General features: G+C 45.1%; 2 protein-coding genes across 2 annotated transcripts in view; one reads left to right on the forward strand and one right to left on the reverse strand.

Moving 5' to 3' along the window:
* LOC309703020 (NACHT, LRR and PYD domains-containing protein 3-like) overlaps positions 1-17,221 on the forward strand; it is a 198,082-nt gene that overhangs the window by 146,705 nt on the left and 34,156 nt on the right. The window contains exons 4-6 of the mRNA XM_082527729.1: positions 13,237-13,338; positions 14,331-14,409; positions 16,876-17,080. Coding sequence (XP_082383855.1) covers positions 13,237-13,338; positions 14,331-14,409; positions 16,876-17,080 — 386 coding nt within the window. The remainder of the gene's footprint in view (positions 1-13,236; positions 13,339-14,330; positions 14,410-16,875; positions 17,081-17,221) is intronic.
* Positions 4,913-12,103, reverse strand: LOC309702239 (uncharacterized protein). The gene is made up of 2 exons (XM_082526778.1): positions 11,712-12,103; positions 4,913-11,584 (listed from the first exon to the last, which is right to left on the reverse strand). Exon 2 carries the CDS (start codon positions 10,526-10,528, stop codon positions 8,321-8,323), a length of 2,208 nt encoding a protein of 735 aa, XP_082382904.1. The 5' UTR covers positions 10,529-11,584; positions 11,712-12,103; the 3' UTR covers positions 4,913-8,320.

Genomic DNA, 17,221 nt, shown 5'->3' on the forward strand with positions numbered 1-17,221 from the left:
CTGCAGAGCTCTGACGCTAAGCTAGCACACAGCATGCTAACACTAAGCTAACGCTAAGCTAGCCACACAGCATGCTAACACTAAGCTAACGCTAAGCTAACGCTAAGCTAGCCAAGAACCCAGAGTGAGGTTAAAGCTGAGTAAACACTGACCCCAGACCAGCACCGTGATAAAGTGAGCTGCTGCTGCTGAACTTGAACAGGTAACAAAGTGATGAGCAGTCAGGCTGCAGGTTTCTACCTGTTCATGTTTCTACAGTAGAATCACTTTGAAGTGTCTTTGTGCTGTTTCATCTTTGATTTGTGTTCATAAACACTCAGAGAAACATCACGTGACCTCATCAGGATCTGTGTTGGTGTGTGGGGCTGTACCTCAGCTTTATGTTGTTACATGCTCATTTGTTCATTTTAACATCAAAGTAATGTTATGAGGAGTAATGAAGTAACGTACTCCATTACTTTTAATCAAAGTGTTCTGTGTAATATGTGTAATAATGACTGTTTTGAGTAATGACCAACACTGATCACAACAAAGAGGAAATGCCTCCAACATGCACAAACATTTGAGCCACAACATGCAGTTAATGTTGAAGGATATAAAAAAAACAACAGCAATAGAATAATATTAAACACAAAGTGAACCCGTCTTCCTTCATTAAATAGGTTCTTTTAGATGTTAAGGAGGAATTGACTTAACCAGGCTGGCGGAGAATGAAGACAACCGGACACCTGCTGCAGATGGGGAATCAGTGAACTTTTATTGAGACAGAGACAACCTCTCAACACAGCTCACATCAAGAGATTCCTAATATTTGCTGTGAGGATGGGTATATATTCTCTAAAACTTACAGGAGGGGGTTGTGAGGAAAGTGCTGCATTAGCAGAAAAAACAACTCCATAAAAGGAAATCGGCCTTGGGTGTTCTAGTCTCTTCGCTTGCAGATATCTTGCACCTGCAGGATGAGGCGATCGCTTCTTATCGCTCTCAAGGCCAAAGTCGTGAGCACATTTTTATTACACAGTTGCACAGTAACTTTAAAGCTGAACAATATTTAAAGCTGAATAATGTTTGATCAGATTATATTTTCTTCAAATCCCCCTTTTGACCCATCTTAAATGGGTCAACACACAAAAATAAGTAACATTCAAAGGAACACAGAGACGTGTCGAAGCCTGGCTCGAAAAACTCCTCGGGTCTTATCATTTGTCTTTATCTGTCATTGCAGATGAGGAGAAAAGAGTCCAGGCACCACCCTGCCCAGGGGTCGGCTGCAAGCAGTCTCGGTTCCCGACGAAAGCAGTAACAGCTGTCCTGCAACCAAGGATACAACGAGTCAGTGCAACCAGGGTAGTGACACAAAATTAACAGTTCCTGTAACCTAGCAACCAAAAAGCATAAGTAATGATAAAAATGTGGAGAGTGCAGAGTATACTATAATAATGAGAGATATAAACGTGAAAATGTGAAAGAATAAATCAATCGTAAAATAAACACAGAACGGTAACTGCTAAGGACATTCAAAAGTGAATATGTTAAAAAGTGAGGAAGGGGTGTGGAATAAAACAATTTATATCCAGTGGTGGGAGTACACATTCGCTCAGGCTTAAGTCCGGAGACCCTGAGAACATCGCTTAACCCTCACAACCCGACCAGACACAGTTCAACCAGATATATCCTTCAAGAGGAAGTGGGTGAGGGAAACAATTAATAACAAGCCTAATACAACACACCACAGAGAAACAACCATTCTAGAAGCATTTAAACAAGAGAAAGACGATAATGTTCGTCACCCTCACGATCAGAGTTTTCATCGTCCGTTGGCGAGGAGGTGGGAAGTTGACCAGCTAATAAAGGCATCTGCCGGGCGAGATCCTTATCCTCAGGAGTGAGAGCTGTAACAATCAGTCTCTGGAAGAGGGATCGAATGCATGGAATACAACAGCAACCGCAGGTGACTAGGACAGCAACAAAAACTGAGATGGAAACTAGGACGGAAGCTACAAGGGCCTTATATTTGCCAAACATGTTAAGCCAAGAGTCCCACATGGCAGTATCAACGCCCGAGTGTTCCTTCATTTTAACAGTAAGAGCTGTGAGACCAGTAATAGCTTTAGTGAGGGAACCATCAGGAGCTGTGTTATTGGGGATATAGGTACAGCACTCCTGACCAAAAAGGCTGCAGACTCCGCCTCTTTCTGCGAGGAGAAAATCCGTTGCGACCCTGTTTTGGAAAGCCATTAGGGAAGTGGCAGATAACTGTGCATGCACAGCTTCAAAACCATCTCGAGTGTAATTAGCCAACAGTTGCACATTAAAGTGAATGTAGTTAATTCTGTCTACATTCGCATTTATTTCAACCATCCAAAGTATCGAGGCCCATCCTGCTTTAACCTGGTCTCGCAGTTTATATTCATCGGGGACCCCACGGGGTATACCTACAGCATCAATATAGGTTGGATTATGAGCTGAACCTGGGATTAGAGAACGTTTAGAGCGGCGTTCAGAGGAGGATGGGAGGCCAACTTCGTGTACTTCTATAGAGAGATCTACTGGAGTGACTGAAACAGGTAAAATAAGAGTTATGAGAGCGCAAAGACCTGACGCATCCCGAGGGAAACCATCATATAACTTGTTATTGCCACACCACCACCACAAATCAGCCCTAGCCGTAGGTCGGAAGTTTGGTTTCATAACCGTCATCTCAGTGCACCAAGAAGAGTTCAAGCTACCTAGTTTTACTGCATTGCCAGTCAGGTTAATACAAGTGAAATTGTTCACAGCTACATCTGAAGAAAAGAAAGGGGGTTTATTAGAGACCGAGCGTTGAGTTTTAGGAAAGTGGTTTTCCAGATATGAGCAATGACCTCGTTTTGTATTGTTCATAAGATGCAGGAGGCATGCACTATTGACTGGCGCCGGTACGACTCTTAAAGTGGGGCGGGCTCCCATACAGACTATGCAGTCGGAAGCCGTCTTGTCAGCAGCTTGCTCAGCTAGTAGTAACCAGTTGTTTGTTGCTCCAGAAATACCGGTTAGAATTTGGAAGAGGTCATCTTTAGACATTTTATTTGTGTCTACAATGCGTATTCGGCCGTTTCTCCCCCCGTTTGTATATGTCACCGGAGGGCCATTAAAGGTGGGGTTATCATCTTTAACTACAGAGCTTGGAGCTGCACCAACGCTAGGGCATATTTCCATTTGCCAATACAGGGCGGTGCGATCAGTCCAAGGGGCAAGTATAAATTGTTGACAGGAGGTCAAGGCCAGATCTTTTAGGGTAAAAATTAAGCCTGAAAGATCCGGTTTTTTTGCTATTCTGAGCATATTTTGGTTTCTCCAGTGCAAAGCCTGACCCCTAGAGTGCTTGGACCAATCGAGGTCCGTTTCTGACACTAAACTGGACCACTTCCACTGATGCCAACCTCCCAGGGTTATATACCACACTGAGGAGGAGAGATGTACTGCAAGGTTAAAAAGATCCCCCCCTTGGTCTTTGGTGACGGGAGTGACTGGGAAGCTAGCGAAATCTATTTCGACTACCCAACTTTTATTGTTGGGGACACAGAGAGTAATCATTCTAGTCGTACTTGGGGTGCAGGAGGTAACCGCGTGTCGTTTCTTTCTAAATGGATCGGGCGTGGGCAAAACTGGAGAGGAAGTGGTGGGCAAGACCCTAGGGGCTACATTTGTCAGATTGGGACTGTCAGAAGGGGGCGAAGCTTTTGAACTTGAAGGTGTCAGAAGTGTCGGGGGCCCTTCACAGATCAGGATTATGCCAATGGGAATGAGACCCAGGGCCAGGAAGCAAACAAAGACGCAACATCTTTGCCTGCCTGTCATTTCAGGGGGAAAGGGCCAAGACATGTTTACTTAGCTTGGATGTCTTCTAATAGAGGATGATGGGGCAGAGAAAGGTGGTCCAGTTCCCCCCACCTCGCCAAGGGCGTGTTCTAGGAGTTAAAGAGCAACAAAAAGTATCAGTGACACAACTTTAAATGAGCTTTCAGCAGTTAAAACTATTGCAATGTAAAATGTAAATCTTAAAAACTCAAGCCAATATAAAAGCAAAGTCATAAAAGATGTTAAAAATAGAAAAATAAAAATGTTTAGTTCAGTATGAAGAACACCCTTTTTTGTAACCAGCCGGCTTGTAGGTTGAGCTTTGGCTCCCTCAAGTGGTTGGTGATGCTGTTGCAGCTCCTTCTGACAGGTCCTTCTGCACCTCTCTCAAGGTTCTTCCTGGTTCGGTGGCAGCAGCGCACTGTGTGTAATGAAACCAGGTGTCACCTTTCCCTTCGAGCCTGACAGCGTGGGAGGTCCGCTCTGTTATGCGGTAAGGGCCTGTCCAGCGAGGCTCAGCCCACTTTCTCTTTGTGACTTTCAGGAGGACGTAGTCCATTCCAGGTGTAGCCGCCTCTTTCAGCTCTTGCTGGTTTCTTTCAGCGACCTGTGAGGAATACTGGGCAACAAAACTGCGGAGCATGTTATAATATGTCCTCGGATCGAGGTCTGAATCAGCTTCATCCGACATTAACAGGCGAGAGGAGGGGCCAGGAAAAGGCCTGCCATGCTCCAACTCAAATGGAGTGTAACCAGAGGTTTGATTTACTGAGCATCTTATGGACATTAATGCAAGAGGCAATGCCTTAACCCAATCTAATTTGGTCTGTGCACAGATTTTAGCCAATTTAGTTTTTAGAGTTTGATTCATCCTTTCCACTTTCCCCTGGGATTGGGGGTGGTAAACTGAGCCAAACTTATGTTTCAAACCTAATGCGGCTTCAACCCTCTGCAGATCGTGGTTCCTGAAATGTGAACCATTGTCCGACCTTATGACCTCGGGAAACCCATGCTGTGGTATATAATGATTAATCAGACACTTCACCACAGTTCTACTGTTTTCACCTGCTGTCGGCCAGGCTTCTGGCCAACCTGAAAATGCATCCACAGCCACCAGCAGGTACCTGTAACTACCTACTCTGTCCACCATGTCTGTGTAATCAATGATTATTTCTTTCCCTGGGCAAAGTGGGATGGGGAAGTACCCTGCTATTGGCTTGAAGGCGGGCTTGATTCCAAATTGGTTGCACTCCTTACAGGTTTTAACCATGTATTTTGTCATGTCTTTTAGATAAGGGTGCCACCAGGTGGCTAAGTTCCTCATCATTTGTGCAGGTCCCACATGCCCCACTCCATGTGCCTCTTCCATTGCTGTCTGTCTGACCCCTGGCGGTAGAATGGGCCTTCCATCTGGGCCACGCCAAACATCTGTGTTTGTGGCCCCTCTTGTTACCCATAATGATTTTTCCTGGGGGCTGGCTTTGTCCTGTAACTCTCTGATTGTGGCTAGGCCTAGTTGTATGGGTGGTCTTTCTGGAGGGGGTGTGGCTTCTGGGTCCATTACCATAATCAGGGAGGGTAAGTAACCAGCTGTCTGCTTAGCTACTAAGTCGGCCTGTTTGTTACCTAATGCCACTAAGTTCAATCCGGCACTGTGTCCTTTGCATTTTACCACTGCCACCTTAACAGGTAACAACAGTGCTTCCGCTAATTCCCTCATTTCTATCTCATGTTTAATAGGCTTTCCGCTGGCTGTCAAAAAACCAGCTCTTAGCCACTGCTTGAGCTCCACATGCACTGCTCCCACAGCATAAGCTGAATCACTGTATATATTCACTTTCTGTCCCTTTCCCATCCTTAAGGCTTCAATCACCGCTCTCAGTTCAGCTCTCTGTGCAGACTGTTGTCCTGTCAACTGCTCTGCTTTCACTGTTTTCCATCTCATGTCTGTCTGTTCCACTATTGCCCATGCAGCCTTCAACATTCCACTTTCAGTTCTAAAACAACATCCATCTGTGAACCAATCTTTTTCTGCATCCATTAGAGGTTCTGCCTGCAAATCTGGCCTGATTTTCTCCTGTACCTGCACAACCTCTTCACACATATGTGGTTCCCCTGATCCCATGTGATCAGCCATGTTTATGCCTTCATGTGAGTAGGTGATGTGTGGTGCTTCCAAAATGGTACTGAGGCGTCTCTGCCTGAGTGAAGTGAGTGTGAAGGCCTGTGAGGAGACGTAGGCCACCACACTGTGTGATGTCAAAATTTTTAGTGGGTGGTTCATCACTATGTGTGCTGTTTTCTGAATGATTTTTGCAAGTCCAGAAACGTGTTGTGTGCACGGTGGGTGGCGTTTTTCAGTGTTGTCAAGCATTACGCTTACATATGTCAACACTTTTCTCTCTCCCCCTTTTTTCTGGAACAGGATACCATTGATATGGGTTCCAGTTCCAGAAACATCAAGATGAAAAGGCAAAGCATAATCTGGCACAGCAAGGTCAGAGGCGACAGAAAGCTGTTGTTTTAACTTTATAAACGCCTGTTCTGTTTCTGTAGTCCATGAGAGGGGAGCAGAGAGGTTTCTCATGCCTTGTTCATTTACCAAAACGCGCAAAGGGGAAGTAAGGCCAACATAGTCTGGGACATAGGTCCTGCTGTAACCAGTCAGGCCCAAAAATGACAACATGTCTTTTACAGTTAGAGGTTTTGGATGGTGCAAAATGGAGTTCCTGTGTTCTGGGGACAAGGAAATACCGGACTGTGAGACCATGCGGCCTAGAAAAGAAACCTGTTTTCTTGCAATCTGTAGTTTGTTTTTGCTCACTTTAAAACCTGTGTTGGCCAGGTGGTGAAGTACCACTCTGGTGGCCTCCAAACAGATGTCAGCCGTGGGGGCAGACAGCAAAAGGTCATCCACATATTGTATTAACATACAGTCAGATGGTAGTGGGCTGGTTTGTAAAAGTTCTTTCAAACACTGATTAAACAGTCCTGGGGAGAGGGCAAATCCCTGTGGTAAGCGAGTGTAACGCCATTGTCGGCCTCTAAATGTAAATGAGAAAATGTCACGCAGTGACTCACGAAGTGGGAGGCAGAAAAAGGCATTAGCCAAGTCAATGCAGGTGAACCAGGCATGAGATGGTGGGAGGTTGGTCAAGGCAACATAAGGATTAGGCACAGGCAAAGTAGGAGTGCCAAGTAAGGCATTAATCCTTCTCAAATCATGTGCCATTCTGAACTTCCCCGTGCCTTTTTTCTCAACGGGTAGGATGGGCGTGTTCCACTTAGAGCAGGAGGGCTCCAAGACACCGGCAGTGACCAAACCAGAAATTGTTTCTGCAATCCCAGCCTCAGCCTCCGGTCTGTGTGGGTACTGAGGCTGCCACAAAGGGGTAGCAGATGACAGTTGAAAAGAGACTGGCTCCACATCAACTAAACCTACATCTGTGGGTCCAAGGGACCACAAACAATCTGGAAGAGAGTCGAGTAAAGGCGCAGCATCACAGTGGTCTGTGTGTTCTCTTCCATGTGACCCGCTGACCACTCCATGTTGCAGTGTTGAGGAATTAAAGCAATCATTTAAAATTTGGTATGTCTTGGTAGATGGAGAAAACAAAACCTGTGGGAGTTTTGTAGGTGTCCAGTCAGTGGCCGCAAGGGAACGTTTAACCATTCCACCCAGCTCCTTAGCCTGGTGTCCAGGATGTAAGGCCAGTGACACATGGGGAGCTGCCTCATCAGACATCATGTACCACTGTAATTGATCTGTTGTAAAAGTAACCGCTGCTGCCACTCCCTCCGGTGCCGCAAAAATGCACGACATGTTCAGAGACCAAGCCCGCCCCTCACACTGCTCTTGGAACATGTGCTGGTACCAGGTGGTGTCATGCCTGTCATAAAACAGTGTAACATGAGGTGGGTCAGGGGGAGGGACATAAGGATGTAGGAGTGAGAGCCACGGCCGCCATTGCTGAAAAGCAGTCCAAACTCCTGGTTCAGCAGGTGTTTCAACTTCCAATAATGCCCAGTAGATGTCAGCAGAGTCCGCCAAACAGGAGGAGGGTTGCAGCAGAAACTGACCACCTCCCTCTGGGCCCTCAGAGCAGGGAAGTACAACCCCAGTAGGGAGAGTCACAGTTAGGCCTTGTGAAGAGCAGAGTATTGTGGCTCCTAATTTAATCAACAAGTCTCTTCCCAGTAAATTCACAGGCGCCTGTTTTGAACAAACATAGGTGTGTAACAAGGTCTGATCTCCAACCGTTGTGGGGAGGGGCACGGTGTAAGGCAGAGTTTTAGGTTCCCCAGATATGCCCACCACTGTAATCACTCTGTCAGTAAGTCTTTCACGAGCAACATCCTTAATGGTGGAGTACGTAGCTCCAGTGTCCACTAAAAAGCTGCTTCTTCTTCTATCTACAGTTATGGACAGCATAGGGTCCGCCGTTGTCCCTTCACTGTCCTGGGCAGTCTGTGGGGTGTCCTATAGCTGGGGACCACCCTCGTAGTACTCCCACCCCATCACAGGCATCTGTGGGGCCGGGGGCACTTCAACTAAAGCACCACGAGGTCCACCTCTGTGGCCAGGATGCTGATAGGGCCCACCACGGGCTCCCCTGCCTCTTCCAGCAGCCGGGTTCAAAGGGCACGCTTTAGCCCAGTGTCCAGGTTGTCCACACCGGAAACAAACATACATCTGGCCTCCCCTACCACCTCCCATCTGACCCCTTCCCCTGAAACCACCTCCGTTTCCTCCAAATGGGGAACCTCTCTGCCCATAAGGGGCCGGGGAGTGATAAGCACCATACTGGGGGGGCTGTGGATCAGTTGGCCATGGGTTCGGATACAAATCAGGGGCAACTGGACCAGGAGCGGGAGCCGCAGCGGCCACAAGCTGCTTTTTAGGCTTGTCACCTTTTCCACCCAGGTCGTTTTTAGCTTTCTGCAGCTGAACCTTCAACAGTTGCAACTGTAAATCTTCGACGCTCTCCGCTTTATCATCAGACTTAATCTGCACTTTGTTAAGATTAAAAATCAAATGTTTCTTCCAGATTGCAAAGTCACAGTCCTGCAAATCAGGATTATCCTCCATTTTCTGGCTTACTGACTCCGGAATGCCCCTCAGCACCGCCCTTCTAAACCACATGCTCTGTGAACAAGTCCTACTGGGGTGATGACCTGTATGGTTCACCCAGTCTTCAACAGCCTGATTTAGATAATGGGTGGGATTTTGCTTTCCCTCCCATTTAAATTTCTGTAAGGTGCCTTGATTTTTGGGTGGGAATTGTTTGCGCAGGGCCGGTCCAATAAACCTCAAGGCCTGCATTAGTGGCACCTCGTTCTCATGCATGGTAGTACCCGCATTTTGTTCCAGGTCCGCTGCCTGAGATCGGGATGTGCACCTAGTTATAATAGCTCTAAAATCTCCCAGTGCGAGGTCCTGTCCAGCTGTGTATTTATCCAAACCAGCCAACCAGGCATTCCCTCCCTCCGTTATGTCAGGGAGTTTGTCCACTAGGGCCTGGACATCTCCGAATGAATAAGGTTGATACACTGGTCTACGTTGCGCTTTAGTCTGGACCAGGGGAAATATGCCTGGAGGCTGAGGCACAGGGCCCTTAGATCTAGTCTGATATCCTAAACTGGGAGGGGTAGAGGGGCGTGTATTGTTAAGGTCACTGAGTTCATCATCAGTATCCTCAGTTTCTTCCCCGCCTGGTGGGGTAGCAGTGTCAGCAAAAGCGTGGGCTAAACTCATCTGTGTTTCCGGATCCTGACGGCCCACCAAAGACATGGTAACTGTGACATTTGGTGAAGTGCCAGGCTCAGTTTTTGCAGTAGCGGTCAGATCTCCCTTAACAGCGACAGGAGTGCTGGCAAAGGGGTTGGACCGGGAAAGAGGGGCTGACGCAACACGATTATTCACCTGGACCACTGACCTATGTTCATTTAAGCAGCTGCGTAATGCTGCTTCTTGATCAGTTAATTGTTGTTCAGTGGGTTCCTGTCTGTTCATTCGAACCGCAAATGGTGCGCTCGCAAAGGGGTCAGTTAGGCCCTCAGATCCGGTTCCAAAACAATGGGACATAGAAGAGGGGGCTCTACTACTAGCTGAGGATGTCGTCGACAGAGAGGAGCTTCCTGGGCAAAAATGCTTGGTATCTATGGGAGTTGGAGCTACGGGCGGTTCTTCTCCAATAGTCATTATTCCACCAGAGATATTAAGTACCGGATATATGCCTGCTGAGGGAGGAGTTGAGGCAGAATAGGGAGGTGGCTGAGACCTATTTTTCTTCATGTGTGGTTTTGCAGTTTCCCATAAACACACCCAGTGATTAAATTTAGCTTTGCGGCCTGCGTGCTTATCTGCTTCCTTTCTGTGTCTCACCCCGCTCATCACACCTGCACCTGCTGCTGCTGAGTTGGCTTCTTCCTCTTTCTCTTTTGCCTGCATAGCCTTATTCTGCCAAATTATTCCCCAGTTACCACTACTCCCCTCGTCCTTTCCCTTTTCTTTCATTAACCTTTCAGCTGTTTTCCTCAATGACTCTTTCTGCTTTTTTGCTTCTTTAGGCTGGTGTGTGGAGTTGATGACTGTCTCAACACATGTTAATTGTTCTCCCAATGTGCTAAGAATAACACCGGGACCCCAACCATCATCATTAGTTTCTCGATCTAATTCTCCATCCATTTTACTGTCAATGGAGGAGTGTTCTTTTATTGATTTTAAAGGAGAATTTGGGCCAGCTGGGTTTCTGCCTCTGTTAGGCACTAACAGCTGGGGCGCTGCTTTAAAGGTGAGTCAGCACTGAAATATCCCTTCAGGTGTTACCAAGCTTCTACCAAACCGGAGTCTGGCGGGTAACCTTGCCTAGAGCTTCCTGATAGGGGTGCTAGTTGGTTGTCACCTTGTTCACACGTCTCATTCACACTTCATACATTACCTGCAGTCACTCATTACCCTCCTTATGTATGTAATAAATGTGTAAAAAAAAAATTCTATGTGTGGTGTATTATTTTAACCAAAAGAGGAACCTAGTTCCTTTAATTGTGTAATCTGTGAACAACGGAGAACCAAACTGTCCTGCCCAGTGTTCCACAGCAAGCATTCAGCGTGTATTTATGTGTGTCCAATATCAAACAGAACATCAAAACATTTAAAACACTAAAATCATCGGGGTTTTAAGAAGAGATCCGTTTTCTCCTATTGATCAAAGGGACCCCTCCTTTGGACTCCAACCAGTACTTCTCCTTTTTAAGTTTTAGAGGATCTTTTCTAATAAAGTCCTCTGGGCCTTCCTAACCCTTCTGTAGTTTAGAGAATATTACTAAAAAATATTCTCAAGGCCTTTAACCTTTTAATTTGTTTAGAAAGGCGTTACTAATAAACCCTTTCAAGGTCCCAGACCTGCACTGAGGTATGTATCCGACACCGGAGAGCAACCCGTCGGCTGCAACCGTGGTCAGACCTCAGTTCACTCTTATCTTTATTCACTTATTCACTTATTTCTTATTCACTTATCTCTTATTCACTTGTCTGATTCTCAACAAGCCTTAAGTAAGCCAGACAATTTTGGTTATGAATTACTAGGAGTTTGGACACTAAGTATTTTTATAATGTTCAATATAGCAGAAATAAAAGGTCTGCTTACCTTGTTTTTGTGTGCACACAGCTTTTGTCCAAACTCCGTTCACTCAGACCACGGCCGAAATCCTCCCATCCGTTCCAGTTGACCTGGAGCGGATCCTGTTTCGTGACGCCAATTGAAGGATATAAAAAAAACAACAGCAATAGAATAATATTAAACACAAAGTGAACCCGTCTTCCTTCATTAAATAGGTTCTTTTAGATGTTAAGGAGGAATTGACTTAACCAGGCTGGCGGAGAATGAAGACAACCGGACACCTGCTGCAGATGGGGAATCAGTGAACTTTTATTGAGACAGAGACAACCTCTCAACACAGCTCACATCAAGAGATTCCTAATATTTGCTGTGAGGATGGGTATATATTCTCTAAAACTTACAGGAGGGGGTTGTGAGGAAAGTGCTGCATTAGCAGAAAAAACAACTCCATAAAAGGAAATCGGCCTTGGGTGTTCTAGTCTCTTCGCTTGCAGATATCTTGCACCTGCAGGATGAGGCGATCGCTTCTTATCGCTCTCAAGGCCAAAGTCGTGAGCACATTTTTATTACACAGTTGCACAGTAACTTTAAAGCTGAACAATATTTAAAGCTGAATAATGTTTGATCAGATTATATTTTCTTCAATGTGCACAAATGTCTTTGATATGCTGCTCAGTGATGGTGGTGACTGTCAGAGCAGAGCTACTGAGAATCAATAAGTAATATCAATGATGGGATCAGAATCACTAAATTCTTCTCATCCCTGTCAGTATCATACATGTGCTGTATAATGTGATAAATGTAGAGGTGCTGGCTGTTCTCTCACTCTGCTGTTTAGCTGTAAAGGACGCCTCCCTGCCTTTGTCTCATTCATGACCTTTAATAGTCTCTTCTAACATGCAGAGATCTGTATGATCTGTTTCATAGAGTCTAACCAGCCTGTACAGGTAACAACAACAGTCACTGCATCACTGACACACAAACGTCATCTCTGTCAATAACAACATTCATACATGGAATAAAAACACATCAGTGGATCATTGCTGGAGCTGATGTTTGTGCTCCTGGTGCAAAGGCTCTCAGTTTCCTCCTTGAAATAACATCAGTGGTGGGTCAGCGACATGCTTTCTTTCCCTCTCAGGTTTAAATATCTGGGACTCTCCACCGTTTGGTTTGAGAGCTGAAGAAGCTTCTCTGATGAAACGTCTTCCAGAAACTTAAAGACGTCTCTTTTCTCTCCAAGCTCCTTAGATCACATGACCTGGATGACTGAACCTACAGACATATTGACCTGGTTTCATGGTCACATGACAGGTCAGAGGTCAGCGACTGTAACTCAGTTCCTCCTGTTAATGTGAACTCACTGAGTGTTTGTGGTTTACCTCTCAGACTGACTGAAGATGATGATGGAGGAAGAGGAGGACAGAGCAGAGTCTGCAGGGTCCAGCTGTCCGTCTGTGAGGAGTGACCGGTCCAAAGGTCGACCTCCAGCCTTCAGTGGTGAACCTGGAGCAACGAGGTCAGAGAGCTGAACTCACTGAGTAACAGAAATAATTCTGCACTGACATTATAATCAGTGTTGACTCTGGTTGATTGTCTGACTGTGTTTGTGAGCTGAGAGGAAATGAAAATGAGTTTGTAACAAAAATCACTTTTGTCCAGTTTTCCTGTAAAAAGCTGAACTCTAATCTAAGAGGATGTTACTGACAGGAAACAGCTGCATTATCTGCAGTCTGTGTGATCACAGCTGCTTCAATCATGTTTGTGTCTGCAGAGGTCAGAGGTCACAGTCTGCAGGGTCCAGCTGTCCGTCTGTGAGGAGTGACCGGTCCAAAGATGACGTTCCAGACTTCAGTGGTGAACCTGGAGCAACGAGGTCAGAGAGCTGTGATGACTCCTTTACATGTTTGTGTTTCCTGGATAAATATGACCTGAAACATCCTCAGATTGTTACAAAGATTCATTAAAAAGAAAACAATGAAAGAGAAAAGATCCAAATGTTCGACTTGGTCATTTGCTGTTTGAGGACAGTGATGCTCATATCTGTGGGGAAAGTGTGACCTGAGTGGGTTCATGTTTGTCTTTAAAGAACAGAGCTGCTCTGATTCTCTTTGTGTCTGATCTGTTAAACAGTCTGAGAGGTCACACAGAGACCCAGCAGCTAAAGCCTGGATCATACTGGCTGCTGTTACTCCATCAGGACAACACTGAACCACAGTGGTGTGGATGTAGTGGATAAATCCCACCATACTGATGCTCAGAGTTAACCACAGGGAACAAAACCAGATGTTACCTTCAGATTGTGACCTTTGGAGTGGACGATGCAGATTTCAATAGAGAATAAATGTTGTTGTTTTTCAGCTGTGAAGAAAGAATCTAATTTTCTGAACTTAAGAATTTATGATGCTGGAAACAACATGGAGACTATAACACAACATTTCCACTGTGTTCATAGAATGAATGTAAAACTGTCAGACATTCATTAAATATGCAAAATGTCTACAGAAGCATCAGAGGGTCAGACGTGAAGCACTCAGTGATTTTGATCAAATGACTCATCAGTTATTGATCTGTACTACACTGATCTACCACGTTAGTAAAGCTGGTGTTCTGGTGGTGGAGGGAGACTCGGATCATGTTCTGGTTTTGGAGCAGTGATCTGCTGATGGTTCAGTTTGATGAGCTTCTTCAAAATCATCCCTGACATCACCACTGAAAGGACGTCCATGAAAACAGACTGAAAATTACTGATATGTTCACAATCTGAGAGTTTAAAACTTGACAGACTTGATTCAGATGAAGTTATTTGAGCAGAAACTCCTGGATCTTTATCCTGTGTTGATCTAATCCTTCATGGTTCCTCCACAGAGTGGAGCAGCAGAGCTCAGAGGTTCCCAGTGGTCAGTCTGCCCAGCAGCATCAAACACAGCTGGACTCCATATATATGGTCTGTACATGTACAACAACTACTTTAATATTAATAATAATGCATTTATTTATAGGTCCCTTTCAGAACACCAAGGACTCTGTGGACTAAACGACCAAAAGAAACAAACTTTGAAATCAGACGGTGCAAATGTGATCACAGGGAAATGTTTTAAACATCGAGGCTTTAAACAGAAACCAAAGTGAAACAGTTTGTAGTCGAGATCAGTGGGAATGAAGCTGAATAACTGTTTCTTCAAAAACTTTGAGCAATAAATGACAAATATGATGGAAATTAGCAGCATTAGCACTTACTAATGATGTGAGCTGACACTCGGCTGTATTGAGACGACCACATTAGGTGGTCCTCAACTGTAATGGAAACCAGTGGATCCAGTCCAGTCGTGGCGACCTGTGGTGAGTCGATCTGAGCAGCTACTAATGGAAACAGGGCCATAGATGTGTTTGTGCTTAATAACAGTGAATCACATGAGTTTTACATTACTGTTAAAATCTCATGTTGTTTGTTAAAGTGTGCAGTTCAGGGTGTGTTACTAAAACACTTTCCAAAGACCCAGCCCCCATAAAAAGCAGCCAATCAGCTTCTAAGAGTTACACACCCACACATATCTATCAGGTTAACTCTGGTCTAACACACTTGGATTTAGCTTGAAGAATGTTCCTGTACGAGGACTGAAAATGATTTAAAAAGCAGCTAATGTCCAAAGAACAACTTTGACACACCTTCATAAAACCTGCAGAGCAAAGAAAAACTAGCTGAAAGTCTGGCTGCTCTTATGAAAAGTACAGAGAAATTATGGGTCGCTCAACACTTGTGCACAATATAAGAGTTTAAATAAATCTAAAGAATAACTCAAAATCCTACAATCATACTGATAAAGTCATCTACAGCTAACTATCCAAGTGGATTTGTTTAAGACAGCTCCATCTGCTGGTGGCCCTCTGCAGGTGCATGAAAGGGGCGTGTTTATAGTGAAAGTAGTAGAGAAAGTAAACCCCACGGGAAGGAGGAGGACTCTCAGCAGCTTCCAGCTCATATTCAGACATTTGACTTCTCACTGAAAGCAGCAAGTTTGAGTGTCTGTACCTTAGTTAGAAGAGATAACATGTCAGTAGTAATTAGAGTTGATTGAGCAATGCTGTCCTTGTAATGTAGTTTATTGTTTTTATGGACAAGTCCAGTTTTTCTGTAGAGCCTCTCAAGTTGGTGACAGCAGCAGTGGAAGTTCACGTGTAAACCAGAGCAGCAAATCAGGTCCAAATGTGTTGTTCACAGTGAGTGGGATCATCATTGGCTGCTATGTTAACCTCCTGCAGCAGGATGTGTTTGGTCAGAGAATGGATAGATCACGAAGTCATTGTTGAGTTTAGGGAGACAGTAGACAGTTGGAGGAGGTTCAGCCAGTTGACACACAGTAGATAAAATAACTGAAGGCAGGAGCAGACACCTGTATGACTTTCCACCTCTCACATAGATTATTGTCCCTGGGCAGCGCCACAGGGCTGGTAGATGTAAACAAAGCTGGAGGAGAGGATTTATTCATCTGAGAAAAGTCACAGAGTTGTGTCTTGATGCTCAATCATCCAGGTACGTAAATCCCAAAAAGCTTGATTCTGTTCATCTGGATGTTTTCAGTGAGAGAAACGTTTCATCATCATCAGGTGACTTCTTCAGTCTCAGCTGACTGCAGGTTTCAATCTCATAAACAGGACATTTGTATGACTGAAACCAGCCCACTGAAGGAACAATGGGCTGGGAGGTCAGTTCATTGATCATTGGTACGCATATTGTCAGGACCATTGATCAATGGTTGTTGATCAATGTTCATGAGTCCAGTTCACAGAGAGCTGGGGAATGGCTGCAATCACAGCATGTAAGATGGTGACAGTTGTACCCTTAGGCCCCTCCTCCATTCAGAGATGGTCTTTCCTTTTCACATAAATGGCCTCCTTGACTCCGCCCTCAAACCAGCGTTCACATTTACTCAGGACCTTCTTGATGTGAAGTTCTTCTGCTTCGCTGGCTGCTGTGTCTGTGGGGATGGTGTTTGTTCTGTGTTGTTGTGTCCTGATGACGCCCAGTTTGTGCTCCAGTGGATGATGAGAGTCAAACCTTAAATACTGATCTGTATGCGTAAACAGAGTGAACCTTTAAGACCAGTTGTCTGTACGATCAACTCAGTCACCTGAAACATCTCCAAGTTTCTGGCTTTGATCATCAACCTGTTGGTAGTTCAGCTCTGAACACCAGTGAAATGTTTCTCCCACTGAAATCGCTGCATTCATATGAACAGAATCAACTTTTTGGGATCATGGAGTTGTGGACAAAGTCTCAGTTAATCAGATAAAGTCAAACCTATAATTGGTAAAGAGTTCGCGGATGATATGCCCCTTGATGGTAAAGAAGTGGATGTTGTGTGGACTAAAGTTCAGAGTGGTGGGTCATTCATAAAGTATTCTGTTCCAGCTGCTGGAGGACAACATCATCACTTTTGTGAAGAACGAGCTGAAGAAGATCCAGAAGGCTCTGAATCCAAATAAGCCCCAGTGCTTGGAGTTTCAGAGGGAGGATGATGAGCAGAGGAGAAACAGCAGAGAGGCATTTGTGAAGATCACAGTGGACTTCCTGAGGAGAATGAAGCAGGAGGAGCTGGCTGACCGTCTGCAGAGACGTAAGAGGATTTATCTAAAGATTTAAGCTGCTGGGTAAATGAGAGACTTGTGACACCAGTGTGTTCAGTCATTTCTCAGTGGGTCAGAAATTGTCATCAGCATTTTGTAAAATATGATTGTTAAAGTTGTATTTTTATTAT

Source organism: Aulonocara stuartgranti (assembly GCF_965226115.1).
Source record: "Aulonocara stuartgranti genome assembly, chromosome: 3".
Classification (NCBI taxonomy): Eukaryota; Metazoa; Chordata; class Actinopteri; order Cichliformes; family Cichlidae; genus Aulonocara; species Aulonocara stuartgranti.